Here is a 22,074-nt window from a genome sequence, read left to right as displayed (position 1 = left end):
CAAATCAAATTTCAAACATAAAAACCGTAACAATGGGCACTTGATTTTCATCGAAGTTGTGACAATGGGATGATGAAAGAGGGAATTAAGTGAAAGATAAGTAGTGTGAAGTTGTGCTTCATGGAGACTTGTACATAAGTGAACAAGTAATTCGATTTACATAGCGGAGATACATAGTCTAATATTTTAATAAAATTATATCAAATTAAATTTATGTAGATACTGTTGTCAAAACGAAAAAAAAAAAGAAAAAGAGAAAAAAACAAAGATTCTGTCGCGTAAATACTACAAAACTCCAAAATCATTGTGTAAGACGTATCTTAAATTTCTAAATGACAAAATTTGGCGTTTTCTCTCATAACCAAAATAAATGAAATGGTTTACCAACGACAACCACACCAGTCCCATTCACAAATCATTCATAACCAAAATCATCGGTGTCTCATTTTGTCACGTCTCTTCTAAAAAAATGGGAGAAAACGGAGCCAAGCGATGGAACTTCGGAGCTAACGAGGTCGTTGAACGATCTAACTCACTTACCATTCGTGATTATCTTAATACCTTAATCAGTAGTCTCGACGGTGGTGACGTAAGGCCAGTCATCCCTCTCGGACACGGCGATCCTTCTCCGTTCCCGAGCTTTCGTACCGATCAAGCCGCTGTTGAAGCCATCTGTGATGCTGTCCGTTCGACCAAGTTTAACAACTACTCTTCTTCTTCCGGTGTTCCTGTCGCTAGGAAGTAAGATTACTTCTTCTGTTTGGCTTTTTTCTTTTCTTTTGATATCTCTTAGGGTCTCTGTTCTTGCTTCCTGATTACTCAAAGATAATAATCTGAAATGTTTAATTGGTTAAATCATTGAGATCTTTAGATTTAGTGATTAATGCTTACATGATTTCAAATCTTTCTTGATCACATTTGCAATGTAGCCCGAATTTGTATCAAGCTTTTGAGAAAGGATTGATGATTTGGTTGGTTCTGTTTCCATCTTTCAATAGGGCTGTTGCAGAGTACCTCTCTCAGGATCTCTCTTACCAGATATCACCAAATGATGTTCATATCACAGCTGGTTGTGTGCAAGCCATCGAAATTTTGATATCCGCTCTCGCAACTCCTGGAGCCAACATTCTGCTTCCTAGGCCTACTTACCCGATGTATGATTCCCGAGCGGCTTTCTGCCAACTCGAGGTTCGTTATTTTGACCTCCTACCGGAAAATGGTTGGGATGTTGATCTGGATGGAGTTGAAGCTCTTGTGGATGAAAAAACCGTTGCTATAGTTGTTATCAACCCTTGCAATCCATGTGGGAATGTTTTTTCTCGCCAACATCTTCAAAAGGTTTACACTTGCTTCTTATTATTCATTTGATATTTGGTTTATTAGTGGAAATGACTTTGTTATGGATTTTGTCCTCTTTATATGGTGGATGAAGATTGCAGAGACAGCTTGCAAGCTTGGTATACTTCTGATCGCAGACGAAGTCTATGACCATTTTGCCTTTGGGGACAAACCATTTGTATCCATGGCAGAGTTTGCAGAGATAGTACCTGTGATTGTGTTAGGCGCCATATCTAAAAGATGGTTTGTTCCTGGGTGGAGACTTGGTTGGATGGTGACTCTTGACCCTCATGGCATCATGAAAGATTCTGGGGTTTGTTTGTTAACAATTAAGTTGCATTTTGTTCACTTAATTAATATCTTTTCAAGAATGTATTTGTGAACAATCTCTGTTTCTTTGTCTATTAGTTTGTTCAGACTCTTATCCATGTTGTCAACCTGTCCACGGAGCCTGCAACGTTTATTCAGGTATGTTGATGGGATGCATTGGTGTTGAATCATGGCTGGTGTTTTTTGAAGAAAAATTATTTTTATTTTTATATTGTCCGAGGCAGGGTGCAATGCCTGATATCATTGAGAATACAAAGGAAGAATTCTTCGCATCAAAACTCGAAATGGTGAGAAAATGTGCAGAGATTTGTTACGAAGAGATTATGAAAATTCCTTGCATCACTTGCCCCTGCAAACCCGAGGGGTCAATGTTCACGATGGTAATGAATCAAAAGGAATCAGATTACTCATTGGTCAACCTCAAGCTCAAGCTCATAGGCTTATCCCTTTTTTGGTGCAGGTGAAGTTAAACCTTTCGCTACTCGAAGGTATCAATGATGATATGGAATTCTGCTCCAAGCTGGCTAAAGAGGAGTCTATGATCATCCTACCAGGTAATATTATAGTTTTGTTAACAAGTTGACAGCTAGGGGTAGTTAAAATAACAGAAAATCGATGCGTTTCTTGCAGGCCGCGCTGTTGGGCTCAAGAACTGGCTACGTATCACCTTCGCAGTTGAGCTTGAGCTTCTCATAGAAGGTTTTTCCAGGCTAAAGAACTTTACAGAGAGACACTCCAAAAAACAGCCATGAGAATTGAGACTTTCTCTCACTATCCACAGCCAAAGCAAATTAGATTTTGCTTAGAGGCTTATTACATAATACTGTTGGCTTTATAAAACATTTGCACAAAACAATGAATCAGTCATGCCAAGAAGCCATGACCAATAGATATCTAGCATTCTCCACAGGCAAAGAAAATTAAATTTCACAAAGAGTAAGCTGATGTCAATTAGAATTGGCAATTTTAGTTGGCTCGTAGAGTCAGTATCTCCTCTGTTGTTCTTAACATGAAGTATGAAGTATGTACATGTCCTTCTGCAAAACATAGAATCAATGAAGACAACGAAAAGAAAAATAATTCTTAAGACATGTTTAGGAAGAATGCCGATAATGCGATATTGAAATGAGAGCTAAGCAAACTCACTATCAAATCATCTAGAGGTGACAGGTTTGAGACAGGTTATTTGGAAGACATTAGCAAATGTCCAGCTCTGTAATTGCGTTGATAATCTTTCTCTTCTCTCTCGGAAAGCTTATATATTATGCATTGCCAATTTTCAATAGACCAGCTTTTATTTTGTTCTCTTGCTGAATCTTTATTTATGCATCCATCGATAGATAATATATAAGTAGAGGTGTGTACAATTTGTTCTTGTCTCAAATGAAAAGCAACAAAAATCTACAAACCTCCAAAAATCTTCAGGAAAAGTTTTACAAACAAATCAACAGAATTTTTTTTATTTTTTTATTTTAGTAAAAGGGGTCCAAAATTTTTTATTTTATTTTAAAACATGTAGTAATATTGGGGCCAATTTTTGTTTCCTTTCAAAAACTTGAAAAATTTAGCTGTATTAATGGTTTTTGTTTTATTGGTAATTGAAATAAGACAAGTTTGGGATAAAAAGATGATTAGAGGGATCAAGATTGAAGTAGGAGGCAGTACCTCAGGGAGTGCAGGTCAAGAAGAATAAGAAAATTCGCCACGAATTTTTATCTGGTGATGTAAACTGTAAAACACAGCAAAATTTTAGGATTCTGGTGAAATAGAAGTTTATGTGGACTTTTATATGCTAAGTTTGCTTTGGATATGAGCAGTGTTTTAACCCAAAGTTGTGTTAAGTAAATAATGAATTATATTTTCTCATTCTAAAGAATTAAAATTCAATAATTTCTTAATTTTTTTCGCAAAAAACATATAGCACATTGCATAGTTTTAAAAAATAAATCTCAGTTTGTGTGTGGGGTTGTAGTTGTAAACCGTAAAATTCAAAATGAACCAAGTTCTTCAGGTTGTACCCATTTTCATATTCCACGTCAGCATTATCTCCAGAAACCAAAGATTATCAACCTTACGCTGGAATCGATCACAAAATTCACAATTTCGGTTCACAAAAACAGAGCAGAGAGATTGTGTGATGACGACAGTGACCAGCAGCTTCGTCTCTTTCTCGCCGGCGCTGCTCCATGTGAGTGAAAATTCAGCAACATTCATCATTCAATCTCTCCCTTACATAACCTCTCTCGAAATTGATGATTTTTCAGGCGAAGAAATCTCGACGATCCTTTCCCAATTTCCGAAATCGCTCCACGTCTCTTCCCATAGTTTCAGCATCATTAAGCCACATCGAAGAAGCAGACACAACAACAAATCTCTATCCCAACATTCGACAGACCAATTCGATTTCGGATTCGTTGCGTAACATTTCTTTAGCAGATTTAGATCCAGGAACTGCGAAGCTCGCAATTGGTATCTTAGGTCCAGCTTTATCAGCTTTTGGATTTTTATTCATCGTGAGAATTGTCATGTCTTGGTACCCGAAACTTCCCGTTGACAAGTTTCCTTACGTTTTAGCGTACGCTCCGACAGAACCAATCCTTGTTCAGACCAGGAAAGTGATTCCACCACTTGCAGGTGTTGATGTAACTCCTGTGGTTTGGTTCGGGCTTGTGAGTTTCCTTAGTGAGATTTTAGTTGGTCCTCAGGGACTTCTTGTTCTTGTTTCTCAACAACAAGTTAGCTAAGATTGAATCATTTTGTGCCTATTTTTGCTGTTTTTCTTATAGAGAAGTCTACTTGTGGCATATAACGTTATATTCCTACATTACTCACTCATATGATTGTTTGGCTCTGACATTCTTCTTGCGTGATACCGATAACGATTTCATGTCATAACAAACAATATAATCGAGTCGAGATTCTTGAAAGCTATATATTGATGACAAAGTTATTGGTAAGCAAATAGAAGAAGAACCCAAGTTGCGACTTTGAAGAGCCATTCATCAAGATAACGGACACCGTATCTGAAAATCGAAAACTAAAAGATAACACGAATGTGTACAATTTTGGATGAATGAACTAGCAACCACTTTCTCCACCCAGTTTTACATCAAAATGATACTAAACCTAAGAATCATTAGCATACAAGGGAAAAACATGTAACTCTGTTGGGGAAAAAGGCCTTTGGCTCATATCGCATCGGATTCAAACCATCCGAGTTTTTAATCTCTTTGTGAGTCATCCAAAGACCTTGTAGTCTCGGTGTTATGATCAAGACAAATTAGCTATGTTATACCGATAAGAAGAGACTCTAGGTTGCGAAAACATGAGCGAAATCTTTTATTATTATCCATGAGTCAACGATTACAATAAAGACTTGAGACCAATACACTCTTAATTCTTATGTAGGCTATTGGACTAACTTAGCAACAACCAGTGATCCATCAAGTTTCAAACTTTGACTCAAGATTGAGGAAATATTCTTATAGGGAGACCTTTACCTGGTATTGGTAAGGGATCAACCACTATTTTATTTTCTTTTGGAAATACTTTTTCCCACTTAAATCTCTTAACAAGATTGTGCATAAATATAAGAATTTCTAGACGAGCATACTCTCTCCCTGGACACATCCTTGGTCCTCCTCCAAATGGAACATATGTATAAGCCTTCGGACCACTTCCTTCAAATCGTTTTGGCTCAAATCTCTCTGGTTCTGGGAAGTAGTCTGGATTCATATGTGTCGCGGTGGCACTCCAATATAACTATGTTTATGATCAACACATATACGATTTAGTGCATGAGCTTGATATGTATGTCAATATGTTTAAAAGGTTTTGGAGTAACCTTTACCTTCCATCCTTTGGGGATGTAAAAACCTTTAAAAGAGATGTGATCGATGGCCTCACGAAAAGTGCCAGGAAGAGGAGGAACAATTCTCATCACTTCACATGCAACATTCCATGAATATCTCATTTTCTCAATGTCCTCCCACCTTAATCCTTCTTTTTCTTTCTTTTCATTTAGTATCTCCTTTTGCTCTGCAATTCCTTAGTGTGAGTACATATTTTTCGTGTAAACTTAAAACTAAGACATAAAATCTACCAGCCGACATGAAGTTCTATATTTCGAGTTGGATCATGCATGAACGTCGATGATACCAATAATACAAAATAACAAAGCTAGCTAGCTTTTCTTACATTTATGATACTGGTAATATTGTAGATTCATTTCATAGCTTTTCTTTTTAATTTTTACAACATGCATTATGTGGATCAATAACGACATGCACTCTGCAGGTTTAAATCCGGATAAACCAATATGTCACATGCATATTCGGTTCATTTTTAGTTATAATATGTAATGTTTCTTACAAAAAGAAGTCGTAAGATATGGATCCTAAAAAATGTCGTTTTATTATTGAGGAAGCTGTCGTGAAGGAACGTACAAAGAAAATGAAAAAGTGGTGTACCTAAACATATTAATGTATTCAAAGAATAACACAAGAGGGAGAGGGAAGCGAGTACCTTGTAGCACACGTTGGTAGACATGAGAGAATTCAGCAAGATAATTGACAACAAAAGTGCATACAATACTGGCTGTGTCATGTCCTCCGATTAACAATCCAATAATTTTATCAGCCAAATCCTCGTCTTTGGTCTCTCCTATATTCATCAACATGTGAGATAATATGTCATGTTCCTCTAATGCTTTCCCGGATTTGAGCTCTTCTTTCCTCTGCCTTACGATCGCGGAAACCTCTTTTCTGAGTAACCTCGACGCCTTGATAGCTCGGTTAAACCGTGTTCCTGGCAAGTCTATTGGGATTGAGAAGATCCCTACCGCTACTGTATTGAATTGCTCTTCTAGTTGCCTTACCCTTGCGGGGTCGTCCATGCTCAGAAACGAACGGCATGCTATTGAAAACGTGAACCTGATTGAGATTTTTCATTAGTCATGAAATAGTTTTTTTTGCTTGCATTTACAAAATATTTAAATTTGTTTTTTTTTCAAGACTATACTATTATTGGGAAGATAAGAAGCAAATTACATACTTTTTGGTGAGAGGGAAGACAATGAGTTGATCATGATTGGCCCATTCCGTCTCAAAATGTCTTTGAGCAATCTCATCCATAACACCAACATACCTCCTCAAAGCCTCGGGCTTCATGAACTGCGAAAGAAGCATCCTCAGCTTCTTGGCCTCTTCCTTGGAGCTCGTCTGCATTGAAGAAGGGAAGATCTTATTGACCGAATCTGGCCACCACGAGACCACAAGCTTGTTCTCGTTGGTGAATAGAAACTTGTTCCCAGAGGCACCAGTCACCACCGCGGTGGGAGACCCAAAGAGGTGGGTCTTGAAGACACATGAGGAGGATGAGGAAGAGAAACGACGCACTCGGTCGGTGATGAACTTCTCTGGATGGCCTTGACGGCCAGCAGAGAGGAAGGAGAAACTCTCTCCGATTAAGGGAAAGCCGGTCTTTCCCGGAGGAAGGTTGGGATATGAGAAGTTTGATAAATGTTTTCTAAGGAGTAATAGGAGAGAAATAAGAATGGAGCTAAGGAAGAGGAATATGATTGTCATGATGTACATATTTTTCTTTTTGTTTTCGGCTTGTTCTACTTTTCTTTTGTTGGGTAGACAAAGATTTATAGACGTAGGTGACGTGAGTTTGGGCTTGACTTTGCGTACAAATGCTTTTGAAAATTTTCCAACGTACAAAAGCCTGTCCTAAATGTACATAAGTTTACATGTGGTTGGTTCTTAAGATTAGTTTTGGGTCTTAGCTAAGCCACTTTTCTTAGTTTTGGGTCTTAGCTAAGCCACATTTCTTACTTAAGAACTCTTTAAGATACCCTTGTTAATGGTGGTCTAAGTGTCTATAACCAACTAGCTTTGTTATTTTTTCATCTACTATACATTTTTGCAGCAGTTTTTGGGGTACCCAAATCGGGTCAAATTTGTTTAATTTTGACCCGGAAATCTTCAATCGGATCTTTCCTTAAATTTTGGCAAAATTAAAAAACGAAAATAATTAATAAAATCTAAAATATATATACTTTCTCAACTAATTACTATATTTAAACGCTTTATTTATGGTATATTCTCCACGATTTTTATAGATAAAGAAATCAAATATGATGATTTAATGCTAATATAACAAATTTGCACTAATTTCCTAAAACCTCTCTACCTAATTTAAACATAAATATATGATTCTTATTTCACTTTTATTTGATCTTATATTTATATTATTTTAAATTATTATAAAATATATAAATAGTTAGTAAATTTTAGTTTTTTTTTTCTGCATATGTTACAATTCAAATTTTTTAAAACGGACATATATTACTCAATCGATGAATAAAAATATGTGTGTAATCTATATTAACATTTTTAAGAACAAATTGAGCATTTAATCATGTCGTTATTTTATTCAGACCCGAAATTGAGTCATTCGCATCTTTCTTTAATTTTTACAATTATCTAAAATGGGACAGTATATCACGGGTGAAATCCTAATTAGTATTTTAAGATACAATTATAAATTGTTTTTACGGGTTGGTCCAAAAACACACACTAATTTAAAAATATACATGGAAACTATTTGAAAGCAACTTTCAAATTAACTCGAATTATATGACATTTAAATAAAAGTGTTATTAAAAAAATAACAAAATGATGTTTAATTTCATTTTAGATTATATGGTTGGACGGGTTTGGGTCAATATTAATACGAGACAATATAACACAGGTGAAATCCTATAAATAACAAATCAAAATACAATTATACAATCTTAAACACTAAACAAAACAAATACAACTTAAAATTTTTTTTTTTAGATACAACGCATGTGACCCGCGGTATACAACAAAAAATATTATACACAATAAATTCATCAATTTATAAAAATAAAAAAATCAAATAATTAACCCGCGGTGTACCGCGGGTCATATCCTAGTATTATACTCTAATCAAAAATCACATTTGACCAAACCAATTAGAGATAAGAGAAATTAGGTGGAACGGATGGTTACTAATTCATAAAATGGTTTAAAATTAAAATGGATGTCCACTAGAAAATCCTCTCATCTTCAAGTTTATCTTTCTCATTTCATTTTCTAGTGGATTTTGAAATATCTTGAACCCCTCTCATTTTTTTTTTCTTTCCGTAAAAATAGATCTACTCTCACCTAAAAGTCTAAATCTGTTATAATACATCATATTGGACTTATAACCGGGCCCAATAAGCCGATTAGAGTTATTCATTATGTATTCTAAAATCCTAAGTTTATATACCTACTAGATAAGGACCCGTCCGATGGACGGGTTTATTTAAAAAAAAATTAAAATTAAATTTAACATATAATTAATTAACAACGTTGTAAGTAGAAATTTTCTTTCAAAAGTAAAAACAATATTTACTTTTTCACTGTTGCCTTGTTTCTTTAACCACTAAAATTATTAATTCAAAATTATTTCGAATGAAAGATATATCACATAACAATAATTCATGGTATACTTATATGAAGAACAAAAATTAAAAATATTTATCATAAAGTTGGTGAATAAAACCAAAGTGGTATTTAATTAGACACGTTAAAGATATAAAGATGATAAATCGACTAAATTCTTTAGCCTTCCAAGCTAATGTTGCGGGTTCGATTCCTATATATTCGATTGCAATAACTTTATGATCAATCAATAAAAATTAATAAATTCAAAAAATTATAAGCACGATGATATATGAATATTATATAATTCAAATATGAACATAGAAATTGAAATAAACAATTTTGAAATAGTATAATTAAATTCAAAATATCAAAAACAAAAAAGAAGCATATATATTTCTTACATATTCAAGAATTTCAAATAAAACAATATAAAACTTTACTTAAAATCATCACATATTTCTAATTAGAAAATAATGTAAATTTGTAATTTAAATCATGACACATGTCGCTATCTAAAATCATTAAAACTATGATATATTATAAATCTTATATAATTTAAACTTAACGTAGAAACCAAAATAAATAATTTAAAGATACAACAGTTAAACTAAAAATAAAAAATTAAAAACACGATGATATATGAATCTTTGATAATTTAAATATGAAAAGCGAAATTGAAATAAACAATCTAACTATACTACAATCATAATTGGTGACAAACAAAAAAAACAGTTCAGTAAAAAAATATTACAAAAAGGGAAAAAAAATTGATCTCACATATTTCTAACTGAAAAAATAAACTCAAATAAATAATATGAGGATTAGTTTAATTAAATCATCACATATTTCTAATTGGAAAAGAAATTGAGATAAATAATATCAAATTTAAATTAATATATAATAACATATGTTTCTTTTTTAATAAATTTGCCTGATTTTTTTCTTGTTTAATTGAAATATAAAAAAATTATAATTTCCTTATTATTATCTTTTGATATTTTTTAATTTTTTTTATAGAAATATGAATTATTTACAATTATTTTTATAATTATCTTTTACATTTTTAAAATTATTTAAATTTGTAATTACTTTCAATTATCTTCTTTTTTTTTTTAAAAAAGGAAATTTTTGCTTTACACGTGTCAAAATCTGAGATCGATAGATTTACCACGTGTCACGATCATATGAGTTATTAACTTTGAAAACCATACTTTATATAATAAGATATATATGTATCATTATTCATGGAATGAGAATATAAAACCATAAGTTCTACAACACGTTATCAGCACGCGTTTGCTTAACAACCCTAACCCTAAAAATCGCAAAACGCTGTTCACGCCGACACTGTTCATCAGTACTGTTCGTCGGTACTGTTCATCCCAGCGTGAGTTACCGAGGTCTTAAGCTCCCGGTTCAATCCGTTCAACCCCAACTGGTGAAAGGTAAAAACGAAACCTTAAAAGCTTAAAGACCAAAAATCGAACTTGAACCTAATGCAAAGCGAAATCTTAAAAACGGATAATGATTGATTAAATGATTGCTTTTGCCTTGTATGATCCGATTACTTGTCTCGTTTAGGTTGTTAGAAAAGTTATTATTGCTTAAACCTAAACTCGCAAACTCGAAAATACTTAGCCCTAAATATAAATAATAAAAAAAAATCGGATCAAATCCGAACCCTAAAAACCCTAAATCGGTTGTTTGAGTTTTTTTTTAGGTTATTAGAATTGATTGTTTCTATATTTGTTTTCATGCTTAAGTTGTTAGAAAATCCCTAAACCTAATTACATGAACCCTAGAAACCTAGAGAAGGAAACTTCCTATTGTGAATAGAAAAATCCTAAAAACCCTAAATCCCACTCGAACTTTGGGTGGCCCTGAAAAAATGGTATGATCACCAGAAAACGGTGCTCTTGCCACAAGCCAAGTTTGACTGGAAGGAACTCCGGTTCCAAGATTACAAATCTGTGGATGACTACAACTCCGAACTCTTTCGGATAGTTTCAATCATGAAACTATGTGGTGAAGAGGTGTCTGATAATGAACTCCTCGAGAAAACATTATCCACCTTCCATACCCAAAATATTGTGCTTCAGCAACAATATCGTGCAATGAAACATACATTGTACGAAGATTTGTTATCCTGTTTGCTTTTGGCCGAGAAAAACAACGAGCTGTTAATGAGGAACAGTGCCCAGAGGCCCCCTGGATCGGCTCCAGTACCAGATTCCCGCAAAGAATCCTACAATGTCCAGCGAGACAGATCCTCAGATTGTGGCCGTGGACATGGGAATGGACGTGGAAAGCGTGGACGCGGAACTGGACGTGGCAACCGACATAACCTCGGTTATGGTTCCGGTAAGGGCCGTGGTATCTCTAAACCAAACCGCCTGCCCACCCAACCAATCAGTCTGCCTGCACCAGATGCGGAATGTTCAATCACTGGACAAAGAACTGTCGTACTCCCAAGTTTCATTGCGATTTGTATCAGAAACATGGGAAAGCACCTACTGAAGCTAACATAGCCCAACAAGTTGATGCTGACGACACCACCACCGAGCCGACCGATCCCATGGACTACGAGATCTCAGATCTCCTCAATTGATTCTATCATCTGAACACTTGCTTATTTTGATTTTGTTTTTTCAGTTTGGGGATTTGTTTTATTTTTCATTTGCTATTTATTTTCAGAGCGGGTACCTCGAACTTAATAGAAGGCCATGGCCAGGCCCATGTGTTGTTATCAAACGGCACACATCTGGACATTCCAGATGCATTATACTCACCCAGCTCAAAAAGAAACCTTTTAAGTTTTAAAGATATCAGATTTAATGGTTTCCACATAGAAACCCAGGGTGAAGGGAACAAAGAATCCCTACTGATCACTAAGATCACACTTGGCCATAAACAAGTCCTCGAGACTATACCCGCATTATCTACAGGCCTATGCTAAGGTCAGTATGATTGAGGCCAATAATGCTCTCAAAGCCCGATTCCAAGACTACACTATTTGGCACGACCGGCTTGGTCATCCCGGTACGACCATGATGCGTAAATTAATCCAAAATTCTCAAGGACACACCCTTTGAGAAAACCGAGTCTTACCTCGGCACCTCACGTGCATAGCTTGCTCCCAAGGGAAGTTGATCACTCAGCCTTCACCAGTAAAAGTGTCCAAAGAAACATTACATTTTCTGGAAAGAATCCAAGGAGACATCTGTGGCCCCATTCACCCACCTTCTGGGACATTCTGGTACTTCATGGTACTCATAGACGCTTCGACCCGTTGGTCGTATGTCTGCCTATTGTCTTCTCGGAACCAAGCTTTTGCTAGGTTGTTGGCTCAAATCATCAGATTACGAGCCCACTTTCCAGACTTCCCACTAAAGACTATACGTCTTGATAATGCTGGTGAATTCACTTCCCAAGCGTTTAATGATTACTGTATGGCCATGGGATAACCGTTGAACATCCTGTGGCACATGTCCATATTCAGAATGGACTTGCTGAATCATTCATCAAACGAATACAATGGATTGCTCGACTGTTGGTGTCGGATCCCGCACCAGAAGTACGAGACCAACCAAAGATTGCCACGTGATCAAGATAATGGCCCATAAAGGATGAAGCCCATTGGACCCGTGAGCCGAAGGGACGGTCGAAGTGGTTGTCACCATTTCGAGAATCCGAAGTGACTACACTGTGACACGAGTTCGGTGTAGAAGACACGGGTAAGTCGGTTTACGGACACTTGGGCCGAAAGAGGCGAGGCCCGTGAAGATCAGAGTCAACTCAAATTCAAACGTTGAGCATTAAAGCCGGAGAATCAAAACGGACACATTTAAGAAGAAATAATTGTGCTTAATTACTCATTTTAATGTCGTTTATCGGTGTATAAATATAGAGGCCGATGGCCATGTAAAGGGGATCTTCCTCTCGAAAGGGAAATAATATAGCAATTTTCGTATCAATTTTCAGGTTTTTATATATTCATTTTTGTCCCTCAAGAATAATCTTTCCCACTTAACAAAAATACTAGAGTGTGTGAATCCGACATCCACATTTTGGCGCCGTCTGTGGGGAGATCAGGATTCTTGAGTGGTCAGATTTCTTCTTTTCTACATTTCCGAGATAAACAACAATGTCCGGAGGAGACGCCGTTGAGACATCATTGGCCGAAACCCTCAAAGCTATGCAGCAAACCATGTCGGACATATCACAAAAGTTCTCGGATGTGGAGAAGGCCGTCGATACATTGCAAACATCCCAGGTATCTCTTAGTCAAAACGTCAATAATATACAAACTCGTGTTCGCTCTTTAAGTGCAGGAAACCCGGTGGGAACCCGAAGAGGGATATTCAACTCGCCAAGTTCCGCTGCACGAAATGAAACCAGCGGGCAAACAACTCCCGGTGCTACTAATAATGTAGCTCAGACGTCGGAAGAAGAGACGCAGCTCGAGGATGAAGAACAACTTGCAGTTCAGTACGAGCAGGAGAACCTCAACCAGTTCGAGACCATGAGGAAGGTTAGCCAGGAATTAAAAGAAATGAAATCAAAATTTCATCAGGCTACAAGTTCGGAGCCAGACATCAATCGAGTCATTGAAGAAGCTAGGCGAACCCCTTTTATCCCGCGGATTGCAAGTTTGAGGATCAAAGATTCCCGGAAGCTCAAGTTGGACCCTTACAGCGGATTGGAGGATCCAAAAAGCTATCTTGCAGCCTTTTTGATCGCTGCAGGAAGAGTCGAATTGGATGAAGCTGATGAGGACGCAGGCTATTGCAAGCTGTTTTCGGAAAATCTATGTGGCCAAGCTCTAATGTGGTTCACCCAATTAGAGCCGGGTTCGATCAGCAATTTCGACGAACTATCAGCCGTATTCTTAAAGCAATACTCTATTCTTATGGATAAAAGCGTCTCGGATGCCGATCTTTGGAACTTAACGCAAGGATCCAATGAGTCACTTCGAGTTTTCATCACCAAATTCAAAGGAGTGCTGTCAAAACTCCCAAGAATCTCACAGCAATCGGCTTTATCCGCCCTACGAAAAGGATTGCGACATGATTCAAGGTTTAAAGAAGACTTAATACTTCATAAACCAGACACAATTCAGGATGCACTCTTCCGCGCAAACAATTGGATGGAGGTAGAAGACGAAAAAGAAAGTTTTGCCAAACGGAGTAAACAAGAAAAGCCGGCAATCACCGTCCCTACCAAGAAGTTCGAGCCTAGAGAGAACAAAGGACCAAGGAAGTTTGGGTCGCAACCCTTCAACAATACCGTCGGAAAGCAATTCCAAGGGAAAAGAAGATCAAACACTTGGGTCCGTGATGAAAGCCTATATTGTGACATTCATAAAGTGACCGGACATTTAACCAAGGATTGCAGCATTCTTAAAAAGCACCTCGCAGAGCTTTGGGCTAGTGGCGATCTTTCTAAATTCGATATAAAAGATTTTGTGAAGGAATACCACGAAGCAAAGGAAAACTCCAAAGATCAAGATTCCAAAAGACCAAGGTTATCCAACGAGGAAGAACCAAGAAGTTCGAAGGGGAAGATCAATGTGATTCTAGGAGGTTCCAGATTTTGCGGAGATTCAATAAGTTCCATCAAAAAACATAGACGAAATGTCTTACTCAAAGCAAGCTTGAGCGAAGAAGTTGATTTTCAAGGCGCTTCAATATCATTTAACGAAGAAGAAACGCGGCATCTCGAAAGACCGCATGACGATGCTCTAGTCATTACTCTTGATGTCGCAAATTTCGAAGTATCAAGGATCCTTATAGATACAGGCAGTTCGGTCGACTTGATCTTTTTAAGTACTCTAGAAAAAATGGGAATCAGCCGAGGAGACATAGTAGGACCTCCGACTCCATTAGTTGCATTCACTAGCGAATCAGCCATGTCTCTCGGGACAATCAAACTACCGGTCCTTGCCAAAAAAGTATCGAAAATTGTGGACTTCGTCGTCTTCGATAAGCCCGCAGCTTACAACATCATCCTTGGGACTCCTTGGATTTATCGAATGAAAGCAGTTCCCTCTACATACCATCAATGTATCAAATTTCCAACATCAAATGGGGTGGAAACAATTCGGGGAGACCAAGAAGCTTCGCGAACATGCTACTTAGCTAGCCACCGTATGAAGATTCAATAGCAATTAACGAAGCCCGCGAAAGAAGGGCAAAAAACAAAGTTTCCTAGTGGGCAGAAGAAAGAGGATGTAGTAGTCGAAGTGGAACTGGAAGAAGACAAGCCGGACCGGAAAATTAGAATTGGAGCAACTTTGACTGGCCAAATAAAAGAAGCTTTGATCGAACTCTTAAGGAAAAACAAAGCATCATTTGCATGGTCAGCAGCGGACATGCCGGGCATAAATCCGAGTATAATCTGTCATAAACTGAACGTAGATCCAAGCTTCAAACCGGTGAAACAAAAAAGAAGAAAGCTTGGAGTGGAGCGGGCAAAAATAGTAAACGACGAAGTGGATAAACTTTTGAAGATAGAGTCCATAAGAGAAGTGCAATATCCGGAGTGGGTAGCAAACACTGTCGTTGTCAAGAAAAAGAATGGGAAAGATAGGGTTTGCATCGACTTTACAGACCTAAATAAAGCATGTCCCAAAGATAGTTTCCCGCTCCCGCATATAGATCGACTTGTAGAGTCCACCGCTGGAAATGAGCTGTTAACATTCATGGACGCCTTCTCGGGTTATAATCAGATAATGATGGACCCCGACGATCAAGAAAAAACGTCATTTATCACAGATAGAGGTATCTACTGCTACAAGGTAATGCCTTTTGGTTTGAAAAATGCAGGAGCGACTTACCAACGGTTGGTGAACAAAATGTTTCACAATCACCTCGGGAAGACTATGGAAGTCTACATAGATGATATGTTGGTTAAATCGTTGAAGAAAGAAGATCATGTTAAACATTTGGAAGAATGTTTTGATATTCTCAATAAATATCAAATGAAGCTGAACCCGGCGAAGTGCACATTTGGAGTCCCATCCGGAGAATTTCTTGGCTATATCGTGACAGAAAGAGGGATTGAAGCCAATCCAAATCAAATTAACGCCTTTCTAAACATGCCATCTCCGAGAAACTTCAAAGAAGTACAACGGTTGACTGGGCGGATTGCGGCCTTGAATCGTTTTATCTCGAGATCAACAGATAAGTCGTTGTCTTTCTACCAAATTCTAAAAGGGAACAAAGGATTTCTTTGGGATGAGAAGTGTGAAGAAGCTTTTGGGCAGCTTAAGGCATACTTAACCACTCCACCTATACTGTCCAAACCGGAAGTGGATGAAAAACTCTACTTGTACGTTTCAGTTTCAAACCACGCGGTTAGTGGAGTCTTGGTTCGGGAAGACCGTGGGGAGCAGAAACCAATTTACTACGTGAGCAAGTCAATGACGGATCCGGAAACCAGATACACAATGATGGAAAAACTTGCACTCGCAGTGGTAACTTCGGCCCGGAAGCTGCGTCCATATTTTCAATCCCATCCGGTTGAAGTATTAACTAACCAACCACTCAGAACAATACTTCATAGTCCAAGTCAATCCGGACGTTTGGCGAAATGGGCGGTGGAATTAAGCGAGTACGACATAGAGTTCAAAAGCCGGAGCAGTATGAAGGCTCAGGTCTTAGCAGATTTCCTGACCGAACTACCAATACCTGGAACGATGGGTCAACCGGAGAACCAAACTTGGAAGTTACACGTAGATGGGTCTTCAACAAAGCAAGGATCCGGAGTGGGAATTAGGTTGGAATCTCCGACATCAGAAATTCTAGAACAATCATTCCGATTGTTATTCAATGCCTCCAACAACGAGGCAGAATACGAAGCCCTTATTGCCGGACTTCGACTAGCACAAGGAGTTGGAGCTAAGGAAATATTGGCTTATTGCGATTCGCAATTGGTAGTTAACCAATTTAATGGAGACTATGAAGCCAAAGATTCAAGAATGGAAGCATACCTCGAAGTGGTGAAGGATCTATCTAAAAATTTCTCGAAATTTGAATTAATCCGTATACCTCGGGGAGAGAATACAACTGCAGATGCACTTGCCGCATTGGCGTCAACATCAGATCCTGAGTTAAAGAGAGTTATTCCAGTAGAATGCATCTCGGGGCGAAGCATCCAAGACAGCAAAGAAATCCTCGTCGTTACAAGGTCTCGAGCAGCGGCGCGCGACCGCGGCGAACCAGAGATCGAACCGCCACCCAACAAACGAAGAAAGTCAAAGGGATCAAACATATCTAACAAGGAACCCGTTGTCTTAGCTGAGGATGCGATTCCAGAAACAATATTGGAAACCGAACCATTAAACGAGGAGGATATTCTTGAACCAAATGAACATCCCGAACCAGAGCCACGAATATTTCACAAAGTTGACCAAATTCCGGCTAAAGACTGGGGGGCTGACTGGAGGGAGCCAATAAAGCACTACATCACGACAGGCGAGCTCCCAAAGAATAAATGGCAGGCCAGGAAAATGAAAGTCGTTAGCGCGAAATTTTGTCTGTCAAGGGATGCGTTATATAGACGAGGTGTCAGCGACCCTTACCTATTGTGCATTTTTGGGCCCGAAGTCGAGATCGTCATGAGCGAAGTGCATGAAGGATTATGTGGGAGTCATTCATCAGGAAGAGCTATGGCTTTTAAAGTTAAAAGAATGGGTTATTTTTGGCCCACTATGATCACAGATTGTGTTAAGTTCGCCCAAAGATGCAAGCGCTGTCAACTCCATGCACCATTGATCCACCAACCGTCGGAATTGTTTTCCTCCATTTCCGCCCCATACCCGTTTATGAGGTGGTCAATGGACATCATTGGACCATTGCACAAATCAACTCGAGGTGTACAATACCTTCTAGTCCTTACGGACTACTTTTCAAAATGGATTGAAGCTGAGGCGTATGTTGGTATCAAGGATTCGGCCGTGAAGACCTTTATTTGGAAAAACATTATATGTCGGCATGGAGTTCCATACGAAATAGTTACTGATAATGGACCACAATTCATTTCACACGAGTTTGATGCCTTTTGTGCGGACTGGGGAATCAAAGTTAGTTATTCTACTCCACGATATCCGCAAGGAAACGGACAAGCTGAAGCCGCGAACAAGACAATATTAAGCAATCTCAAGAAACGCTTAAGTCATCTAAAGGGAGGATGGTATGAAGAACTCCAGCCCGTCCTGTGGGCCTATCGTACAACCCCTAGGCGACCTACAGGAGAAACTCCATTCTCTTTGGTTTACGGCATGGAAGCGGTAGTACCAGCCGAACTCAATGTGCCCGGACTTCGCCGAACAGAAGCACCGTTAAATGAGGAAGAAAATTCAGCAATGCTTAATGATTCACTAGATACCATAAATGAAAGGCGTGATCAAGCTCTAATTCGGATCCAGAATTACCAACAAGCAGTAGCCCGATATTACAATTCTAAAGTTAAAAGTAGGCCGTTCTTCGTGGGAGATTACGTATTAAGACGCGTCTTTGATAATAAAAAAGAAGAAGGTGCTGGAAAACTTGGTATTAATTGGGAGGGACCTTACATTATTACCGAGGTGGTTCGAAACGGCGTTTATAGGTTAAAAGACCTAGAAGACAATCCAGTCAAGCGACCTTGGAATGTGATCAACTTAAAGAAGTTTTATGTTTAAAAGCTACATGCATTGTTTATGTACATGAACTACGATTTGGCTTGATCCCGAAATGGGTACGTAGGCAGCTCGAAAACGAGTTCAGCTATTAATAAAATGTTTGTTTTATTTCTTTATTAATAAAAGGTTCGGCTATGCGAACATACAAGAGATTGGAAATAAAGCGTTTATTAAAAAAAAGAGACGAAGTGTCCCTCATTGTACACTTCGAACTACGAAATCCTCGTTGACGAGCAGAACACTTCAACTCCTTGACCAGCAAGATCGAGGATCGGCATCATGCAGTCCGGAATTCGAGCAAAGTCAGAAATCCCAAGCTCAATCCACTCTCCGGGGTGAGATTCAAGGATGTGAAGACTTCTTGACACTGTAGTAAGCCTGCGTTGCATCCGGTTAATCCTCTTCCGAAGTCTCCTCTTTTCTGACGTAAGCTTCCGGTGTTGAAGCTCGAGCGCCTCTATGAACGCCATCGCCGTTCCTTGATCTCTGGCTGGGAGATCCCTGATCAATTCACAGGGGGCTCGGATCTGAGATCTCAAGAAGCCGCGAAGTGGAGGAGGATGCCTGTTTGGCTCATTTGGAACATCTTCATTCATCATTCCGATTCTGGAGAAGTCGGGCATAGACTCCGAACAGCGAAGATTGAACTCCATACCTGCTAAAATGAAAAGAAGGGTGAGAAGTAAAGGGAAATTGAACCTGTAATTTATAGGAACCCCATATCCTTAGCAAGCTGCGGATTCTATCCAAGGAATGGAGTGATTCGCGGAGAGATTCATGCCCTCAAACAGATCCTGCATTAAAAGGTGCATCTCCGAGAATATTTTAAAAGAGAGGAAAGTTGCAAATATTTCCATAAATAAAAAGGGCCGAAGCCCATCACGAGTTTTTTTTTTTTTAAAAAAAAAAAAAGAAGAAAGAAGAAAGTGAAGAAATTAGAGAACACTTATGGGAGAGGCTCAGGAACAGGCTCCTTCATCGCCGATTTAGTTTCCGAAGTGGACGCCTTGTTCGTGGCATCCACTTCGGAACGATCCCGAACGCGTTTCCGGCAGTTGCTGGCCTCCTCCTCCAAGTCCTCTTCCTCTTCACTGTCGGACGGAACGGTGCAGACAGGGGCGTTCACGGGACCCGGGACTCCTCTAGCGCGGAGGTACATCCGAAGCATCCTCGGGATCTCAGCAACGGAGTCAAAGTTCCGCCACTCCCATTGAAAGGGATCGCTCTCCAGGGCCCGTATCTTTCTTTCCACCCGGGCGATGCGAGCCTCGAGCGTCTGCCTTTTGAGTCCCAGCCGCTGCCTCTCTTCACACAAGCGACGGTGCTTGTCGGCGACCTAGCATAAAAATGGGTGAATAAGGCAAAAGAAAAAGTTTTTAAGTCAAAAAACTTTAAATATTTACCTTGTCGATGAAGTCGCAAGCCTCTTTCTTCTCCTTTGAAGGGAAGTGAAAGACGGCGTGAGGAAAGAGAACGCCAGCCGGTTCAAATCCGTCGCCGGACAAGAAAAGTGGGCTGCCGGGATCGATGGGGGCTAATTCTTCGTTTTCCATTCTTAGAATATTTCTCAAGTGAGATTCTATAGTCATGTTTAATAAAGCCTAGAGGTAGGTAAGCCTTTATTTATAATGATTTAGGGTTTGTCTTGGAACCATAAATCCATTAATGGTAGCGTTTCTAAGTGGGTTAAACCACTTTTGGAAAATCGAGAAAAGGTAATTATTACATTAAAAGACGAGCCGTTCTCTTTAAGAAGGGAAAGAGCAACCGTCGCATTGATTGCAAAAGTTTCTAGGGCCCAAGCCTGACAAGTTTACCGAGTTGACTAAACCCGAAGTGGGGAACTCGCTTTAAGCCGAGCTCAGCTCTCGCATTCTAAAGAGAAAGGTCTGATCAGCCTAAAAATCTCGAAAGCATTGCCACAAGGCCACAAAAGGTTAAAAGCGGACTTTGCAAATCCGCATATAATTTTAACCAGACCCCCTTGGGCCACAACCTAGAAAGGTTTAAAAGCCTCCTCAGGCAAATATTTTGTTCAAAAGAAAATAATAAAGCCTCCTTAGGCAAAGACAAGTTTGAAATTAAGTCTTAAAATAAAGGGACAGTCCCCAATTTAAAGTGGACACAGCCACTACAGAGCAGCAACCACCTCGGAATCCGGCTCAACAGTCGAAGCTTCATTCGCGTCCTTGGCAGCTGCTTGATCAGATGAAGCTCCTTGACCACCCTCCGCGGTACAACCAACCTCCGGAGTGATCTCTGGTACCATTGGAGCTGCGGGCGGGACAACGTTTTCCGTCCCACTTGAACCTAGAAATAATGATTCCAGTCAATCAAAGGTACAAGGTAAGAAAAAGGTAAGCCACAGGAACCAAGCGTTACCTGCCCAGTCTAAACCCGATTCACTGAGAGGAGGTGATTCAGTAAAGAAAGCCTCGAAGTCAAGCGGGTTGAAGATCGAAGTGGGAAGAGCTGCTAAGCGACTCCGTTTCTCAGAAAGGTTAGTCGACAGCTCGGTCCTTTCTTGTTCCTCGGAGAAATCTGCTTCATGGATTTGGTCCAGCAGAATCAAGTTGCTTTCGTGCTCCTTGATGTCTGACTCCAAGTCCGACCTAGCTTTCTCGGTTTGCATGAAGCGAATGGCCCCTTGGATCAATTCCATCCCGCGTCCCTTAACCTCCTTTCTGGCCTTCGATGCCGACCTTGCCAACTCAGAATCACGCAACTTGGCTAGCGCCTTGTACTTCGCGTCGAGCTCGATAAGTTGGTTGTTCAGGGTGTCGGCGGCTGATTCGGATTCGTGAAGTCTACCCTGAACACCAGACAGTTCGTCCTGGAGTTTGTAATTCCGGTCATAGTAGTCTTGCAGTTCCCCCTTTACCTGCGCCAACTCCGACGTTAACCTATCGACCTTGTCCTCCAAATCGTGCTTAGAGCCAGCAGAAGAGTTGAGGTCAGCCTCAAGCGCTGAGAATTTCTTCTTCCACATGTCGATCTCCTTCTCCCGTCCAATGACCAACCCTTCGTAATGTTCGATCATGTCGTTAAATTCGCTTTGAGCCTGGCGTTATACATGAACCCGGGATGACGAGTCAGTTCGCAGAATGGCAATACAATAAAAAATATACACAAAAGAAAGCGGAACAAACCCGAGAAGAGTGATGCGCGTGAAGCAAATAACGTTCACGAATCGCAGGACGCCATTTGTCAAAGTCTGGCAAGATCGAACCCGATCGGGTCTTGAAGCATCGGAAGACGCTGCCC

At 39.3% G+C, this 22,074-nt stretch overlaps 3 protein-coding genes across 3 annotated transcripts; 2 read left to right on the top strand and 1 right to left on the bottom strand.

Annotated features, from left to right (window-relative positions):
• Positions 1 to 384: 384 nt before the first annotated feature.
• Positions 385 to 2,696, top strand: LOC9306540 (tyrosine aminotransferase). Its single transcript, XM_021019363.1, has 7 exons — positions 385 to 741; positions 999 to 1,338; positions 1,433 to 1,651; positions 1,747 to 1,806; positions 1,893 to 2,048; positions 2,129 to 2,222; positions 2,299 to 2,696. Exons 1-7 carry the CDS (start codon positions 470 to 472, stop codon positions 2,418 to 2,420), a joined length of 1,263 nt encoding a protein of 420 aa, XP_020875022.1. The 5' UTR covers positions 385 to 469; the 3' UTR covers positions 2,421 to 2,696.
• Positions 2,697 to 3,710: 1,014 nt separating this feature from the next.
• Positions 3,711 to 4,503, top strand: LOC9304532 (protein COFACTOR ASSEMBLY OF COMPLEX C SUBUNIT B CCB3, chloroplastic). Its single transcript, XM_002870422.2, has 2 exons — positions 3,711 to 3,856; positions 3,933 to 4,503. Exons 1-2 carry the CDS (start codon positions 3,806 to 3,808, stop codon positions 4,410 to 4,412), a joined length of 531 nt encoding a protein of 176 aa, XP_002870468.1. The 5' UTR covers positions 3,711 to 3,805; the 3' UTR covers positions 4,413 to 4,503.
• Positions 4,504 to 4,606: 103 nt separating this feature from the next.
• LOC9304531 (beta-amyrin 28-oxidase) lies at positions 4,607 to 7,277 on the bottom strand. Its single transcript, XM_002868413.2, has 4 exons — positions 6,721 to 7,277; positions 6,193 to 6,599; positions 5,519 to 5,706; positions 4,607 to 5,430 (listed from the first exon to the last, which is right to left on the bottom strand). Exons 1-4 carry the CDS (start codon positions 7,260 to 7,262, stop codon positions 5,131 to 5,133), a joined length of 1,437 nt encoding a protein of 478 aa, XP_002868459.1. The 5' UTR covers positions 7,263 to 7,277; the 3' UTR covers positions 4,607 to 5,130.
• Between the last annotated feature and the right edge of the window lie 14,797 nt (positions 7,278 to 22,074).

Source organism: Arabidopsis lyrata, assembly GCF_000004255.2.
Source record: "Arabidopsis lyrata subsp. lyrata unplaced genomic scaffold ARALYscaffold_7, whole genome shotgun sequence".
Taxonomy (NCBI): Eukaryota; Viridiplantae; Streptophyta; class Magnoliopsida; order Brassicales; family Brassicaceae; genus Arabidopsis; species Arabidopsis lyrata.
This window is presented reverse-complemented; position numbering and strand designations above follow the sequence as displayed.

Bases quoted from the DNA above. Each gene is read 5' to 3' on its own strand.
- LOC9306540 (XM_021019363.1), top strand. From the start codon at position 470: ATGGGAGAAAACGGAGCCAAGCGATGGAACTTCGGAGCTAACGAGGTC. The intron at 742-998 runs GTAAGATTACTT...ATCTTTCAATAG, and splicing joins GGTGTTCCTGTCGCTAGGAA to GGCTGTTGCAGAGTACCTCT. The intron at 1,652-1,746 runs GTTTGTTTGTTA...TTTGTCTATTAG, and splicing joins GCATCATGAAAGATTCTGGG to TTTGTTCAGACTCTTATCCA.
- LOC9304532 (XM_002870422.2), top strand. From the start codon at position 3,806: ATGACGACAGTGACCAGCAGCTTCGTCTCTTTCTCGCCGGCGCTGCTC. The intron at 3,857-3,932 runs GTGAGTGAAAAT...ATGATTTTTCAG, and splicing joins TCTCGCCGGCGCTGCTCCAT to GCGAAGAAATCTCGACGATC.
- LOC9304531 (XM_002868413.2), bottom strand. From the start codon at position 7,262: ATGTACATCATGACAATCATATTCCTCTTCCTTAGCTCCATTCTTATT. The intron at 5,707-6,192 runs GTACTCGCTTCC...AAGGAATTGCAG, and splicing joins CTACCAACGTGTGCTACAAG to AGCAAAAGGAGATACTAAAT. The intron at 5,431-5,518 runs GTAAAGGTTACT...TCATAAACATAG, and splicing joins ACATCCCCAAAGGATGGAAG to TTATATTGGAGTGCCACCGC.